Raw genomic sequence first — 19,081 nt, forward strand, 5'->3', positions numbered from 1 at the left:
CGCCCAGCCTTAGCTTTGGGATTTAACCCAAGTGTGATGACTGCAGCAGTGTAACACGATGAACATAGTACAGTTTTGTACCTACCATAAATGTAGATGTTCGAGTGTTCACACTGCTGCAGTCCAGGTTACGCTCCCTCCATCCCCTCTGACCTAGCTGAACTTTTCCATACCTTTCTATCTTGTAAAACCTTTGTGGTGTATTTGCTTGTAACTGAAGGTATTCCTTTTATTTCCTTTACATGTTTAATTAGCAATATGTATTGCCTACCTACTTGGGGGTACCTGACATCTAGGGCAAGAAAAACTGAAGAAAATGGTGTTGGATGCCTCTTATATACCCCTGGTGCACTGACGTCAGGGAAGAAGCGGCAACAACCGACGCCGGACCAAGACTTTGGAACTCTGGCCGACTGTGGGACCGCCTGACGGCAGGATAAGCCAAGTGTGAAGACTGCAGCAGTGTGAACACTCGAACATCTACATTTATGGTAGGTACAAAACTGTACTTTTCATTAAATTCTGATTCTGCTGCCTATGTACTTCTGTGGTGCAATGCATTATGATCCGGCAGTGGCCTGCAGGATGTTTGTAGCATGCACTATGCCACAAAATATGATCATAACGAAACAGCCAGGAGACCAATGGACAATAGGTCTATGGGAGTTCAGCCACCTTCAGATGCCGTGAGTACTGCAGTGACAGCTTATCAATCACAGGTGCAGAGGTCACAGATGGTGTACCAGCTACACAATACCCCCCATAGTGGGAGGCACAGTAAGAGGCAGATCAGGTGGGGAGGCAGCATCTGGTCCAAAACAAGGGACTCTGATGAGCATGGAGTAATGTTGCACTGATACACAGAATCAACATAATTCACACATTTGGAGTTACAGGCTTTGATGGTTATTGTATGCCAATGCCTCAATGTGCTTCTGACATCTGTACATACCCCACTAAAGAAAGAGTGGAGTGGGTCACATTTAGTATTTCATTCAGATTTGTTGAATAGAATCAAGCACTGATCCACATAGACCTCTTTCAGGCTCATTCTGAATGTAAGAACACAGTATGGTTAAAACAGTATACAAATAAAAATGGAGTATAAAAACCTAGTACAGTAAAAGCAGTACAGTTACAAATGAGAACACAGTAGAAGTGCAATTTGCAAATTAAGGCATAAAAGCAGGCATTCCTGATCAGTGTCATGCAAATGTACATTTCCATAGTAAAGGTATAGTAAAATTACAGAAATATAGTGAGATGTAAATGTTTACAATGTATTGCTAATTACAACATGGCAAGAGCACAACAATAATGTTTGAGTAAGAAGCGAATGTTTGAGTAAGAAGTGTTGCAGACTGTAGGAGATAAATGACTGGTTATGTTAATATGTGCAAAGGTGGAAAGTGACACAGTGATATTTGTCAGTCAACCCATATTTAGTGAGGGGGTGCATGTTGCAGGAGGTACAGCTGTGGATCTCTGGGTTATGGATATTCTGTATCATAGACAGTGTCCTGTGATGAGATTTGGGTACTACTACATGACCTGGACTTGCTGCAGCTATGGTTGCATTTAGATGTGGGACTAGGGCCATGCACAGTCAAGGTTGGTGATTGACTCTAGGACAGAGACCTTGCTGGATTCTGTTAAGGTATCCTAGCCTATGGTGGTTGGGTGCCATCACTGCCTGTGATGAGAGGTGAACTGGCACTGCACATACTGTGGCATGGGAAATGGAAATGAGTCTGAACCCTGTGATGGTGCCCCCATACATCTACCCGACTTATGCATCCTGTTCAGCCTTAGATAACATTGGAAGTCTGAGCAGTGATGGCAGAACTTGTGAGTCTCCACAAGGAGATGAACATGGCAGCACCTTAATCTTCATTTTCCTCAAGGGGAAAAAAATTCCTGCCTCTGCTGTTCGAGAGAAATGCTACTAACTGTGAAAACAATAAGTATATGTAAGATGTCACACCAGAAGGACTACTTATACCACACACCGCCATGTGTAAGCTGTATGACGACAAGGGTGAAGGGGTAGTAGTTGCAGTAGCATCTGTTGTACATTTTAGACCATGGCACACATCTAAAATAGCAGAGACATGACAAGATTATAGTGATCACTGATGTACAGGGAAGATGTTAGTTGCTGCTGCTAAGGTGGATGGTGGCAACTGGTATTCAGAGTACAACTGCAAAGTATACAAGGAATACACTTTCTGTAAAAATACATGTACGGAGACAGGTTGAGCAGATACTGTGGACAAGCCTCTTACATTAGTAATCTTTGATCACATAGCATGTGCAGAAACATTCTATGCATAGGTAGCCATATGATAACAATGCTATAGTGGCAGGACTCACATTGGTAGGTAGGGTGACAAATACAACTTACCACACAATGTCAGAGCACTGTGTACTTCCCCAGGATTGCTTGTCATCTGAATACTCAATTTTTTCCTATGATTGTTCAGGACTCTACTATCCAGTGTTGTGTGATGTCATGTACAGAATAGCAGCAAAGTCACTGTCTGCCTCATTATTTGCCTGATTGAGTGGTAAGTATACAAATGAGTTCAGGTGGCATGAGTGAAAGTGAATAACTTTATGCTGATGCTCAGCATCCACTACATGAAGTACAGATTGACACCTACTCATAGACACACACACACACACACACACACACACACACACACACACACACACACACACACACGACATCCCATTGCTGCATGCTCATTCATAAGAGCTGTGTTTCTACCCACATCTCACATTTTTGGAGTACAAGATGCACTAAGTACAATTAGGAGTCGGGTTTACATGCTACCATCTTATATCTTGACAACTGCCATAATTTTATAATTGCAAAGCAGTAATCCTTTCAGCTACAGCCTAAAGGAGACCACCTGTATAGTGTATAAAGGAGAATAAAATCATGCTGTATCCCCCACCACCGTATGGACTGATTACCTTTTCTGGGAGAGGTGTTTTGTGTTCAGATATGTCTTTTACTGTAGGAAAGAGTAGATTACTGGCTTTTTTTCTTTTGGAGGAGGGATATTTGGACCACACAATGTGACCTTGTCAAGGCTGTCTCTTGGCATCATATATACATGGGAGCTGATGTATGTTCCCTGTCTGTGTGATGAGGGTGGTGGTGGCAATTGCTGTGATATGCCTAGGCATATGCATTCTATCTGAACAGTACCTGTAATGGCAGATGGTCATAATCCATCTGTGGTGTCTTTGTACCATGCCCAGTGTATGTAAATGTAAATATGTCTACACATTTCTGCTTACTAACGTTGTGGCTGGTATGCCCTAGTATTTACATACACACAAGTCTTGTACTTGGCAATATGACATTCTACCTTATGCACATTGCCTAAGCCAGCCAAGTCAGAGCTTCTGTAGGTGGTTAGGGAGGCGGTGAAAAGAGCAGAGGGCAAGTATGTGGATTGACTGCTTCTAGAGGTAACAGCCTGTCCCTCTGCTTGCTGCTTTCCCTTTTCCTGATTTTCCTGTACTCTCCTTTCCTCTTTTTTAATGCAACAAATTCATGTCCATGTCAGTAGATACCACAGATGTACAGTATGCTTGGCATTGTATAAGTGCCACTTGGTGCCAATTGGAACTTGAAGTCTTACAAGGCTTGTGTATATTAGTGCAAGCTCCTTCATTCCTAAGCCTTCTGCAAGCAAGGAGTGCGTACTTTGCTGCAGTCAGCCTGCCCTGCTTAACTGCAGTCCTGTGCCATTATGTAGCATTAAGCTCAGCGAAGTGCTTAGAACTGATACTTCTCTGATTTGGATACTCATGAATCATCAGCTGTGCAAACCTTATGCAGTTACACAGTGTATCTCTGTGAATACTGGCCCTTGCTTCTGTACAGTAAATCATACATGTTAATGGTATCGAATCACTAAAGTATATTTTTTTTGCTGTGAAAGGACTATTCTGTATTTTGAAGAAGGCTCGGTGTGAAAGAGACTGAGAACCTGTGTACACAACAGGAGTGCATCAGCATGCTGCTCTGTGATTAGGAAGTGCATCATGCATTACACCTTAATACACCATTTTGCAGGTGGTGCCTCTACCTTTGCTCCTCTACAAAAAAAATGTTACTTTGCAGTCAGCAATTAGTTTTCCCCAGATTTGTTCACTGGAGTATTTACTTTCAAGAGATCATTATGAACTCAACAGACTTTGGGACAGATAGTCAGTACACCAACCAGAGGTGCAACCATACTGGATCTGGTCCTCACTAATATGGGAGACTGCTGCACACCCCCTACCATAATGCCAGACTACAAAATGGTCTCCTTTGAAGTAAAAATAAAACCTGGTCCCCCAGCTAAACTGGGAATATTCAGGAACTATTCTAAGGCTAACCTCCTGCTATTAAGTGAGACCCTGGCCAAACTTCAAGCCCCCATAAACCCTGAGAACACTTCTGCCTATGCAGAACTGTTCACAGAAACCCTTTACAACCATATTAATAGATGCATAGAGGTAGCTGTACCCGCCAGGAAGAAGTACAGAGCTAACTCAAAATATTAGCCACCCTGCTGGAATCACAAAATCAATCGTCTGTATAACAGGAGGAAGAAAATCATGGCAAAAATTAGGAGGTCCAGCACCCAGCAGGATAAAAGCACTCTCTTCAAACTAAACAAACAGCTCAGAGGACAAATAAAGTCTACTGAGGCCAAATATGAGGTAAGTTTGGCATCGGACAACCACAAAGCATTCTTTAGCTATGTCTGCAACCTCAAAGGCAATACACAATTGTGTGCAGAGCTTATTGTAAATGGAGCCACCTATACTGAGCCAGAAGATATAACAAAGCTCCTGGCTGATAAATTTAGCTCCAACTTTACACCTCTCTCCCCCTCAAGCTTCCCTCAGGAAATATCATCAAATATAACCCCCCCTACTATCATTAGGGAACAGGTCCTTAATACTCTCTCTAAGACCAAGAACACTGCATCAGTGGACCCAGACAATATCCCAGGACACCTTCTAAGTAGCATGACCTATCAAATTCTCTGGAATTACTATTTAACTGTAGCATCCAAATAGGAATCGTGCCTCATGAATGCAGAAAAGCAACAGTCATCCCTCTGCACAAAGGTAGGCCATCTACAGACCCTGGAAACTACAGACCCATAAGTCTCACTAGTTTTATATGTAAAGCCATGGAAAAAATTATCATGGAGATGATCAACAGAGATATATAGTAAACCTCCAGACACTGGACTCAACCCAGTTTGAATTTGTCAAGGGCAGATCATGCCTACTCAATCTGGTGGACTTTGAGAAGGTCACCAAAGCAATGGATGAGGGCAAAATTGTTCACACTGCTTACCTTGACCTGGCCAAGGCATTTGACACACTACCCCACTCGAGCATTGTTGACAAATTCAAGAGGTTAGGTACTAACCCATTTCTCCCAGTGAATAGCCAACTGGCTTACAGACAGGACCCAGAAAGTTAGAAATGAGGAGTTCACCTCTACAAAAAGGCCAGTCACAAGTGGAGTCCCTCAGGGTTCAGTCCTTGGACTGGTCCTTTTTGGCATTTACTTCTAAATTTGCAGATGATTCCAAATTAGGAGTTGTCATTGAATCTCTCACTGGCACAGATATTCTCCAGGAGGGGCTGACACAGACAAACAGATGGTGTCAGAGCCATGAACTAAAATTAAATGCCAAGAAATGCATAATAGTATCCTTTGGGAAGTCATTCATCCCTGGTAACTATCATATTGACAAAACACCCATTAGAGTTGGCCCAGTAGTCAGGGACTTAGGGACACACATAGATAGTAATCTAGCCTTTGATCATCACGTGTCTACAGTGGTGAGGAAATCATTCTATGTTGCGCAACATATAAACAAAGGTATGGCATCTAAGTCCAAGGAAGTCATTGTTCCACTGTATTCGGCATTCATCAGACCTATCATTGAGTACAATGCCCCCATTGGTATGTACCTAACCAGGCATATCCAACAATTGGAACGTCCACAGAGGTTCCTCACTAAAAGAATATAGGACATAAGTAATATGTCCAATGCAGACTACCTCAAGGCTCTATCCTTGTATTCTGTATCCTACAGGCCTTTGAGGGGAGAGCTATGCCTGGCATACAGGGCATTGTCAGACCCCACTCTGATGAACCTCCTGCATATCCTCAAAACAAACAGCACCAGAATTACCCTTTCTAAAGACTTAAACCTTGCCTGTGATATAAATAGGACCTGCTGGAGCGATAGGTATGTATCCCAGAGACTGCCCCGTCTATGGAACAGGCTCCCCATCTGTGTGAAGCAGATTTCCTCCCTAGCCCAGTTCAAGTGCAACTTGGACAATTGGATGGGAAACTAGAAATTCATCCCTGGTTTGGCACCTATGTCTCCAATGGACACAGGTAACCTTTAAATGGTTCATCCCCCAGGCCCATGCTTACACTTATCAAGGGTAGCAGAACTTGTCAGAGATTTGGGATGCATGGCTAGGTTTAAAAAGGCCCTTTTGGTCATTAGTCTAGTAAACACCTATGAACCTATTACTGATCATTTAAAATGTACTCCAATCATAGCTTATCTCTTCTTTGAATAAAAACATTCAGCCTTGTCAAGTGTCATGATATCCACCCTGTCATTGCCACCCATATATGTTGTGCATGGTGACTGTTTCAGCACTGTTTTCTATTGCTTTCACTTGCTTTTTCTGTGACTTTGACTTCTGAAACACAAATTTTCATGTTCCTCCTTTCTCCTTCATGCCTGCTGTCTGTGTTACCTGCATTTGTTGTCTGTGTGACTTGCCTTTTGAATCCCAATAATTTACCAATGTTACTTTTTTTTCTTCTTCTTTATTCTGTCACATTCTGTCAGCAGTAATGCTTCCTCTACTGCTCACCTAAGGATATCTCCAATAGTTGTTGTGCACTTTTTTTCACATAAACGTCAGTAGGACCTATCACAGTGACAAAATGAAAGGGGCGTGTATGTAAAAAGCACCTCAATAAAATAAATGAACAACACTGCTCCATACCATATCATAAAATGTATCCCACTGCATCTGTTCTATCAGCAGTAAACCGAAGCAACCTAGTAACTATCTTACAGAAAAGATTTTTAAAATTCACATCCATGTCTGTCTGCAAAGTGAAAGAAGGAAAGCATGCTGTAAAAAAAGTGAAAGGTTTGTGTTAACCAAGAATTGCTCTCTTCCTCTCCTCACAGTATTTTTTTCTTATTTCAGGATCCACATGCAGATGAGTTTGAAGATAAGGAGTGGACTTTTGTAATTGAAAATGTAAGTACTATATATGTAGACTTTACACTGCTGTGCTGTAAGATCAGATGTTCTGTAGTCCTATCTCGCCTTCATTCTTACATATGGGTTCAGAGCCGATCCTCGGCTCCGACTTGGCCTATTCCAAAGCTCAAAGTCTTTTAGTTGGCTCATGGCTAGGTAAGTATCCCGTAGTGCACCAGTACAACCCCCAGATCTTGTGTGCTGCCAAACTATAGAAAGACAGAACTAAGGTTATCCAGAAAGAACAACAATAATGAAAGCTCTCCACCCTACCAAGGTAAGACTGTCCTGTCTCCAGATCCTTCCAGGATAGGGGTAGGTAGGTGGGTTCGTAAGAATGAAGGGTGAGCTGGACTGCAAACATGGAACGTTATGGTGAGTACATAACGTCTTTATGTTCTATAGTCCTATCTCGCCTTTATTCTTGCATATGGGACAGCGTCCCTAGCACTTTATTCTTGGGTGGCTCATGGGAAAATACTCCTGAGTACCGTGGAACCAAAGGAGGCTCTATCCCTTGAGGTCAGGTCCAATTTTAATGAGTAATAAAGGTATGAGGGGTAACCCAGGTTGCTACTGCACAAATATTGTCAATTGGAACTCTGGCTTGGAAGGCAGCAGATGTAGACTGGGATCGTGTAGAATGAGCCTTAATCTTGAACGGTAGAGTTTTTCCATTGAAGAAATAAATGAAGGAAATACAGCTCGAAATCCAGTTTGATAGGGTCACTTTAGAGACTGGCAGACCTAGTCTAGAATCAGAGAAGGATACGAACACTTGGTCTAACCTTCTGAGTTCCTTAGTCCTGTGAAGGTAGAACCGTAACTGCCTGTGAACATCCAGTTGATGAAATTTGTATTCTGCTGCATTAGAAATGTTAAGGAAAAACACCGGTAATTCTATAGTTTGGTTCAAGTTAGTGTGAGAGCAAACTTTAGGGATAAAGGAAGAATTTGTATAAAGAGAAACTCTGTCTTTATGGAAAATAAAATAAGGGGGCTTTATAGACAGTGCTTGTAACTCTGATACTCGTCTAGCTGATGTGATGGCTGCTAGAAACAAAGTCTTCCAAGACAGAAATTTCAGTAGGCACGAATGAGCAGGTTCAAAAGGCGGTGAAGTTAGCTTGGACAGGACAAAGTTCAGATCCCAGGAAGCTACCTGTTCCTGAAAGGGTGGTCTCAGCAAAGTAGCACCTTTAAGGAAGGTGTTACACAATCTGCAACTAATTTTATCACAACTGGAAAAGCCAGATCTACCAAGGCTCTTCCTTTTCTTTCAGCTTTGGTGGATGTTTTTTTCACAGCCTGTAACTTGCCTGACAACCAGCCTGCTGTCTTTTAAGTTTTTTTACACTCATCCCAGGTTAGAAACATCTCTAAACATTTGGTTAATACTAATCTCTCTCCTTCTGACAAGGATTGGAAGTCTTTTGATATATTTTGGGAACATTTGTATTTTTCTTCAGCACTTGTTTTTAGATTTCTAAACTGTCAAGTTCATATGTTGAAATTTATGCTTGCTATTGCAAAAATATGAGAACTATTTTAATATTTGTTTCGTCTTCTTAGGAGAACTCTGCTTGTGCAACTTAGTGTCTCCTATATCTCAAGTGTCTACCCACTGTCTGAAATTTTAAAAATGAGATCTTGAGTTCTCCCTTGGATAGAGAACTAAATTTTGGACCCTTTGCTGCAGAAGTAAATAAAAATGTGATGAGAGAGGTAAATTGATTCAAGGAATCTTTCAGATTTTCAGTCCTTTTCTCCAAGTATGCCAAAAGACTCAGTGGTCCTTCTACAACTTTTTTTAAAAAGCAAAGTAAATAGTTCCAGGAAGGTGCTGGAATGCAGCTGTTTAAAAAGTAATAGCAGGGAGGTTCCAATATGAAAACAGGAATCCCCCCAGAACAAAGACAGTCTAATAAGTCTGAAAGACTATGGAATATTTCCAGATCCCACTACTCTAACTGTCCCTTAATATTTCCAGAAAGTGTGAACCTCCATTTCTTTCTTTGGTAACAGATTGTTTCAGATGTCCATGTCCATGTTAGGCAGAGCCCCTCACTGACTCTCTTCAAGAGAAATCTGGATGAATGGATGGGTGATCGTAGATTTACCCCAGGGGTCATCTCTGTGTCATTGCTAGATAGAGGCACAGTAAACTAAATTTAATTTAAATTGTACACTTTTGTATCATTACATGGGGTGGCGAAAGCCACATACACTTTAGCTAGGCTTATAAATGCCCTAGGGCAGATAGCCTAGTACTATACTATGAAACTAAGATGATTGGGTTCTAAGAATAATCCATCAAGGTTGTAGATGGCAATGGAAGTCTCTCCCTCCCTTTTGGGAGATTCCTCCTCACCCACAAGACCACTGTTTTCTTTTCCCCTCCTATCATTCAGCATATGCTAACTCAGGGAGGGGTGTAGAAGCTGTTACCAAAGCGAATATGTAAACAAAGTATATGATATTCTTAACAACACAGGTACCTAAGAGGTTATATCTATTAATGAGGTAAATATAGCTCATAGATGTATAGATCGATACTTAGAAGAATTTATGTTAGATGACCGAATATCACAGGACACCTACAACTTCTTGAGAGTGGAGTACCCCACTTTAGCTACCATAGTAGGGGTTCCTAAAATAGATAAGAACATAGTAGAACCCCCATTCTGTCTCATTATATCTGGAAGCAAGACCAAGACTTTTCCATTTGGAGTGGTGGTAGATAGAGTCTTAAAACATGTTTATGATAAAGTCCAGCATCTGGTCAAACATTCGTGGGACTTTTTAACCAGACTGAAAGCTGAAATCTGGCACAAGGATATAATCTTTTTAACCACAGATGTAGTAGACTTGTCTTTATGCATTCCTAAAGATGAAAGGTTAGTACGCTATAGTAACAGCATGAGAAAATATTCAGGCTTGAAATGGGATAGAATTAAGTTACTGGTAGAATTCGTGACTATTGTTTTGGAGAACAATATTATATATTTCGAAGGAGAAATATACAAACAGACTAAGGGAGTAACTGTGGGGGCAGCATGCGGACCCATATATGCTAACTTGGTATTATTGGACTTGGAGGATGAATATATTTTTAAGAGCCTGTACATAGACAAGATTATCAGATATGTGCATTTCCTGGATGATATTTTGTTGTATGGAGAGGTAATATCGAAGAAATCAAGGAATTTGTAGGATATCTGACTCTTACTAGTACCTACTTAAAGTTTACACATTCCTATAATAGTCAAGGGATAGCTTACTTAGATACATTTATCTCTCACACAGACAAAGGGTTTAAATCTAGAATATATAGGAAAAGCACCTTTAGTAATTCTTATTTAGAATACACTAGTTGTCATCCTTGGAAATAAAAAAGAGTACACTGAAAGGGCAGTGTATAAGAGCAGCTCGGATGACCTCTGACTATGAGGCGATAAGACATGAGATTGTCAATATTGTTGAATGTTTAAGGACAGAGGATACCCCATTTCTATAATTAATGATATTTCTCAATATGTTATGAGAGAATGGGTCAAAAAATTTAAACCACTAGGAGTAGAAATAAGTAATAGAAATACAGAGGGAAACAATAGTTTTATTAGAGCATTAATATTAGAATATAATCCAACAGCAGAAATAGTAAAAAATATAGTTACACGAAATTGGGCTCACCTAATAGGTGATGCCGATGTTTGTAGAATCTTGGGGCACAAGCCTAACTTTGTGTATAAAACTGCCCCAAACTTGAAAAATAAATTTGAATAAAATAGAGGTATACAAGCACAAGGAAGAACCAATGAAGGTACTAGGAAATGTGGTAGGTGCAATCAGTGCTTTGCTATCATAGAAGACAACTCAATTATTCTAGAAAATGTTAACAAAACAAAGATATATTTTAAGAAAGGGAATTGTAATACTAAGCAGGTGATATATTTAGTTAAGTGTAACACCTGTGCCGCATTCTGTATAGGGAAAACCTATAGAGCTTTTAAAAACAAGATATATGAACACCGTTATAATATTACTATTACATCTGTGCTGGAATTAAGACAATAGTAGACAATAATAAGTATGAGTGTATCATTGTCATAAATATGTCACACTATAATGCATGTATTGTATATAGGTTAAGCTTTAGCTTGACATTTGAACATCTTATAGTATATTTATCACAAAAACACAAGTTTAATGCATAAAAACATGTTCATTGCTATCAGGTTTTTAATATTTTTTATGAATAACAACAGTTATTCATATTGTTTATTTATAAGTTTCAGTATTTTATATATGCAGTTTTTTTAACTGGAACTCAAATGGCAGTTTGTTACTGTTGCTTTAAGCTAATGAAGCAGTTGCTGTTAATTATTGAACTCATTGGCTTGAAAATGGTATAAATATTAGTGGTGAATTTTTTTTATTGATTCTGATGAAGTCTATGGCGCAGTAGACGAAAGCGCTAAATTTTATGGAGTTCTTGTGAATAAAAGAGTGTTTTTAATATACATTGAGTGGACTGCTGTGGCTTTTGAAGTGCTTGGGAATCCTGTGCCTGGTGTTTTCCTTATTACTTTTTATTACTTATTTTTTGCTGGTTGTTAGGGATAACACTGACAGTTTTGGTTTAGTTGCTTCTCTTTACAGTCACTGAACTATCTGGTAAACTTCATTAGATTATAGAGGAATCTGATTAAAGATCTTTCAGATACCCTCTCTGGATCCATATCTGAGGAAGTACGAGCTTCCGTCACTTCCCACTTGACTACCTTCCAGTCTATTTCTAACTCTTACATGAGGCTCATTTCACATGTAGCTGAAGGAACGAATAGAGCAGCGGGTTCAGGCATTGCCATTAGGAGGCACACCTGGATGCACTTGTGTGAGTTTTGTGTATCCTTACAAGTCAGCATTTGTCAGTGCTCCATTTGACAGCATGTCCTTATTTGGCCATAAAGTAAAAGACACTTTGTCCAGGTTTGAGAAGATGGGAAGACCCTGTCTGCAGTGGGCATAGATTTTTCCACTCCAAGACAATAAGAGCAATGACAGACTAAAACCAGAAAAACAAGAAAAACAAGAAACCATGGACTTGACCAACAGAAGATTTATTAAAAATAAACAAATATAACGAAAAATCAGATATCAGATAAGCGCTTTCGTTTGGCGCCTGCCAAACTTTTTCAAACAGTTATCACATCACTTCCTGTTGGCTAAATAGTATTAATCAGTGATGTAAGCAATTAAAAATTCAAACTATTAAAGAAACAGCACATTACCCTTAAAATGAACCAATTTTCTGTATATCAAACTAATGACAAGTTAATAGTGAATGAATGTATGTGTATAAAAAGACAACATAATATATACGCATGTGTTCAAAACCTATATGCAAAATATATATGTGTGAAATTAGTTAGTGTAAATCACATATATCAAAACAATACATTTAATAATTTTACTTTTGTTCTTATACTAATGAAATTAATGTATATATACACAAACCTTAACTAAAGAAAACAAAGAAGTGCGTGCATGGAGTGTATATACCTTATCAATAAACCTTTTTGTCAAACACAATCACTGACTCAAATTTCTTTCTATTGCAACAGTTCTTAGTATAAGTACAAAAAGTATACAATGTATACTGAATGTTACTTTTACTTCCTATATTGCGCTTAATATACTCATCGCTGAAAAGGTTAGTGTTATAATTCGTCTTAAATAAGACGAAATAATAAAACACCAGCAGGAGTAAGAAATTAGTATAATGATAATAGTGATGATGGTGTGCAGTGTGATGATTATGACAATAAAACCTAAACAACATAACCATATAAAAAATATATATATAATATATATATGTTAAAATATGTATATATAAAAAATGATGTCGAAGTAAATAAAATAATATTTAACAGTATAAATAATGAATGTAAATAAATGTTTAATTGTTGTAAAATAAATTATGATAAATCATAAGATCTAGGTGTTGATATATATTATATGTGAAACTAATATTTATGTAATTTTGTATGAATAGGTTTGTAATAAATAATAAACATAACATAACATCAATACATAACAAATTAGAAAAAATACAATAAATATGTCAAAATATACTGAAAATACTATATATAAATATACCTAGTAATATATAATATACAATATGTAATATCAAATATGTAGTAAATTAAAAATGTTAAAATTGATTAATAAGTTTGTATTTATGATATTAAATATCTATATATATACACCAGTAAGTGTACATAAAATATATAATAAATTTATCTTAAAAGTGCTTTTAGCTTTAAAATACTGGCTATAGATGTTGCGTTATTCAAGCCTGGCCAGTTATGTGCTTTTAGTTTTAATTGCCATTCAAGTTCAAGCCTTTCTAGTAATAGTTGCCATGCACCACCCCTAATATCTACTTTTAGGACGTCCAGAACCACAAATTTAAAATTATGAGATGTGTCTATGCTGATATGTTTTGCTAAAGCATTAAACTCATTTCCATCTCGTATAGCTCTTATGTGTTCACCTGTATGCTCTTTAAATTTCCTTTCCGTTTTACCTATATAAAACGAGGTACAATTGCAACATAAAGCACAATATACAACTTTTTTCACTATTGCAACACGCTTTTTCCTTTAAACGAATCTTGATGCCATTTATCATTATTTTGTTTGTTTTGAACACATAAGAGCAGTATTTACATCTACCGCATCTAAATGTTTTGCCATATTTTGTACTCACTTTATGTTCCAAACATTTTTTCAAATTCATACCCTTTCTGTATACTATAGATGGAGTAAAGTCAAAATGGTAGTGTAATGATGGATCAGCCACAATGAGCTTCCAATTTTTCTTTATAATATTATTTATAAAACCACTATCTGAATTGAAAGTGGTAATAAAGCTCTTAGTAAAATTTTTAACTTCTGCAATAGTTGATGTTTCAGTGCTGTTTTGAATGACGTTGACAGATTCTTGGATGCTAATTTCACTATCGGAATTTCCTGTGATGTTTGTACCCAATATGTTAGAAGTGGCCATGGCAGCCTGATTGAGTAAAGGTACAAAAATGTAGATTATCTCATTTAGTTACTACTTCGTACATAATGTTATTTATCAATTTGTCTGGATATCCTCTATTTCTAAACATTTCACATAAATTCAAGCATTCAACTATAAAATCATCTCTTTTACTAATCATTCTGGAGGCCCTAACAAATTGGCCTTTTAAAACAGCTTGTTTTTGAGTATAGGGGTGGCAACTGTTAAAATGCAGGAAACTATTACTATAAGTCTTTTTACAATATATTTTAGATGTAAACTCACCTTTTATAATGTCTTTTTCTAATAATACATCCAAATTGGCTATAGAACTGACATTTGTTGTTGCTGTAAATTTTAAAAAAGTGGTTGTTGAATTAATGTATGTTAAAAACTCTTCTAATTTCTCACAGTTTCCACACCATAAAATAAATATATCATCTAAAAAGTGCAAATACGTTTTGCAATAGTTAAAAAATAATGAGTTAAAGATGTATTTTTTCTCCCACATGTGCATTACTATATTCGCATAAAGTCCTCCACATGGGGACCCCATGGCTACTCCTTCGTTTTGTAAATATATATTATTGTTAAAAAATATAAAATTATTCCTTAAAACAATATCTAAAAGTTGATCAAATAAATTAATTCTGGTTTGAATTAAACCCTTTTCGTATAAAAACAAATTAAACCAATCCATCCCTGTGTCGTGTGGAATAATGGAATACAAATCTTTAACATCAACTGTAACAAAAATGTCATTTTCATTATATTCAACAGAACCAATGGTTGACAAAAAATCCCATGAATCTTTCAATAAATATTTTTCAGAATGTATATAAGTTTTTTTAAGTTACTGTCAATGAATTTTGCTATTGGATTGGTTATGGAACCCTGTGCATCCACAATTGGTCTAAAAGGAGGTTTGTTTAAGTCTTTGTGAATTTTTGGGACTCCAGATATAGTTGGAGTCCTGGGATAACAAACATTCATATAATTAAACTCATCAATGTTAATATTTCCATCAATGAATAAATCATAGATAATACCTCTAATACACCTGTAAGCTCCATTTAGTTCATTTATTGAGCTCAATGTATATGTATTAGTATTTAAAATATTTTCTAGTGCATTATTATAATCATAAGTATTAAATATTGTCATCCCACCTCCCTTATCTGGCTTAATCAATCTAATATTTTTTGTATCCATTAAGGTGTTTAAAGTATTATGTTCAAGTTTAGTTAAATTATAACTTTTGTTCTTTGTACCAAATGCTTCAAAGGTACGGAAATCAAGTTCACACATTTTTTCAAATGTTTCCAATGTGGGATGCAACTGAGGATTATAAGAACTAGAAACATAAAATGGTCTCATTACTTGCTCAGAGTTATGGAACAATAAACTTAAATTTAATTTCCTAACGAATATTTTCAAATCAATAATAGAATGTACAATGTTCATATTTTTGCTTTGAATAAAGGTTTGACCTCGTGAAAGCAAATCACAAATGTTGTGGTCGAAAGTAAAATCTGAATAATTGTATACAATAAAATCTCTAGTAATATTAGTGTACATAATGGGCCTCCTAGTTAATGACATTTCGTTCACTAATGTCCTCTCGATTGGCCCCTGTTGTAATTGTTTCTCCCTCTGGAAAAAGTTCCACGAGTATAAGTTTGGTTCTGTGACCCCCAGTTCTTTTTCTGGTTTTGGTGTTGAAAAGTTTGTTGACGTTGTATTAGTCTTTCGGATCTCCGCAGTGGTGGAAACATCTCTGTTTCTAAAAAAGTACTATCCTCGAATTCACACTCATCTCCAATAGCGTTCAAGTTGGTGTTACTATAATTTCCACTGTCATGAGATGTCAATTTTGTCCCCCATTGTTGAGAAATAGGAGGTGGGGGGTAAGCCGTGCCTTGCCCATAAGAACTGAGATCACGATCTAATTTTTTGAGCTTTCTATCTTTTATTATTTTCATTTTTTCATCAATAGATTTGAAAATTCGTTGGTAATCAAAATCATTACTAGTGAAAGCTGAATGTTTTTTTCTGCTGTGTTCAATTCATTAGCTTTTTTTGTTAGTAATTCAATAGTCTTTTTATTGTCCCCTATTACCAAGTTCATATAATCGATGCCAAATTTATCAAATAATTTTATTAAATCTATATGTAATGATGAATTCGCTATCAGTCCTGAAGGGAATCTCCACACTCGTAGTCCCTTAGGAACGATATTTTTCTTTATACATTCTTGGAAATAATTGTTGTCCATTTGTAATTTTTTAATTTTAAAAAGAACATAATCTAAACATTTTTCCACTCCACAGAGATCCTTCTCCAAGAGTCGACGAAGCAGTGGAAAAATGTGGTTCAGAAAATTTTCCCCCAGGGGTAGAGGGGGGAACTCTAATGGTAAATGCTACCCTCATGGCAGAGGAGGCCCGCAGAACCAAGGATCCAGTAATTCTTTCTTTGGCAGACCCTTCCAGTGCTACTGAACAGAGGCTCAATTGCCCTCCTTTGGAGGCAATCGGGGGTTGATTATCCCTGCAGTGGAGAGCCTGCCTAGAAATAACTTTGGATGCAGAGGATCATTTCCAGAGGTTCTATCATACCCTTTCCCTTCCTCCTCCTTGACGCAGAAAAATCCCCAATGTTCCACCCAGTCAGAGGGAACATGCAGTTATTCAGGTACAAAAACGTCTAGAAAAACGAGTCATCCAAGAGGTCTCACCAGACCAGAAAGGATCCGGAAATTACTCAAGATTACTTTTAGTGCCAAGGAAAATAGTGGACTGGAGTTCACTCTTGGATCTCAGCAACTTGAACAAATCTGTTCAAAACAAGTTCCAGATGGTCACTGTTCAGTCCATTCTTCTGTTTATGGAAAAGGATGACCGGATGTGCTTGACAGACTTTCAGGATGCAGATTATCACATAAAAATGAACAAATGATCCAGAAGGTACTTATGCTTCTGGCTGGGAGCCAGTCATTATCAGTTCAGAGTACTACCCTTTGGTCTCACCACAGCACCCAGGGTGTTTACCAAAGTGAATAGCAGTAGTGACAGCTCACTTGTGACTGCATGGATTCCGGGTGCGTCAGTTTCTAGAGGACTGTCTCATTTGGTCACAAGTCACAAGAATAATCAGCAGCAACAAAATCTCCGCTCAACTGGTTCTTCAGACTTTAGGATCAATGGCAGCAGCAATAATGTTAGTCCCGCTAGCCGGATATCATATGAGAATCCTGCAATGGATGTTATCAGCACAGTGGTCTCTCCTTCTACAAACAGTGTCGACTGAAATAAGATTACAGATGTTGGCAAAAAAGATCTGAAATGGTGGATTCAGTTGGATCAATTACTACAAGGTCACCCATTTGTTCTACCCCAGCCCAACGCCACAGTGACCACAGATGCTTCCCAGTTTGGGGGGGGGGGCAGTTTCTGGGCAAAACAGTCCAAGACACTTGTTCTCCCACAGAGGCCAAGTTGCATATCAGTGTCATAGAGATGAGAGCAATACTCTTAGCACTGCAGGCTTTTCAAGATGTTCTTCCATTAGGAATGATTGCAATTCAATCAGACAACTTGTCAGTAGTCTGGTATATCAACAAACAAGGAGGAACCTGATCCTACCCCTTGTGTCAAGAAGCTCTGAGAGTGTGGCAGTGGGCCATCTCTTCCAACTGCTTTCTTATTTATTCTGGGGGAATCCAGTGTAATAGCAGACAAGCTGAGCAGGTGCATTCTTCTACCCCATGAATGTTCCCTCAATCAGAATGTGACGGAAATGATATTCCTTCAATGGGGTCAGCCTTGATGTGATCTTTTTGCCTCTCCCATAAACAACAAGAGCAGCAACTACTTTGCCTTGATCCACCCAAGTGGGGAGTTACTGAGGGATGCTCTTCTTCATGACTTGCCCCCCCTCCGGTCTCCTTTATACCTTTGTCTGACTCCATTTATCCCAGAATTTATGCAGAAAGCAGCCAGGTTGAAGAACAAAGTAATCTACATTACATCATATTGGTCTTGACAAATTTGGTTCCTCTTCCTGTGGCCTCACTTACTTCACCAGCCATGGGTTCTAGATCTAACTCCAGACCTGTCTCACCTGATGAGCATGATTCACCCAGACATACCTAGTCTCAGGCTGACAGCCTGGCTTCTCTAATTCATTAATAGCCAGACAACCCATACTCTCCAGTCTGACACATACTCCTGTTTTCTCATAAACCATCTACAAGTAAACTATATTCCAATAAATGGAAACGATTCATTCACTGGGCATTACAAAATAACATTGATCCCTCCTATGCTCCGATTCATAATATACTTGATTTTTTAGCCCAACTTTTCAATGAAGGGTCATCTTCTTTGGCTATCAAAGTCCGGTAGGCAGCAATATCCAATTTTCACATTGGTTCCCAAGGTCTCTCATTTGCTTCACATAAACTCTGCAGAGCATTTCTGAGAGGAACTCTCCTTTTAAGGCTCACTTATAAACACCCTACTCCCCTTTGGGACCTAAATTTAGTGCTGGAGGCCGTTATACACTCCCCTTTTGAACCAGCAGCCAAGTATGACCTCAGATTCCTCTCTTGGAATAGTATTTTTTTGGTAGCCTTAACTTCTGCAAGAAGAATTTCAGAAATTCAGGCCTT

General features: G+C 38.1%; 1 protein-coding gene across 2 annotated transcripts in view; it reads left to right on the forward strand.

The window, feature by feature from the left end:
* LOC122805531 overlaps window positions 1-19,081 on the forward strand; it is a 2,823,268-nt gene that overhangs the window by 663,426 nt on the left and 2,140,761 nt on the right. For both annotated transcript variants that reach the window (XM_044075738.1, XM_044075739.1), the window contains exon 4: window positions 7,279-7,332. In XM_044075738.1, coding sequence (XP_043931673.1) covers window positions 7,279-7,332 — 54 coding nt within the window. The remainder of the gene's footprint in view (window positions 1-7,278; window positions 7,333-19,081) is intronic.

This window comes from Protopterus annectens, chromosome 6.part1, assembly GCF_019279795.1.
Source record: "Protopterus annectens isolate FY-2018-M chromosome 6.part1, PAN1.0, whole genome shotgun sequence".
NCBI classification, from domain to species: Eukaryota; Metazoa; Chordata; order Ceratodontiformes; family Protopteridae; genus Protopterus; species Protopterus annectens.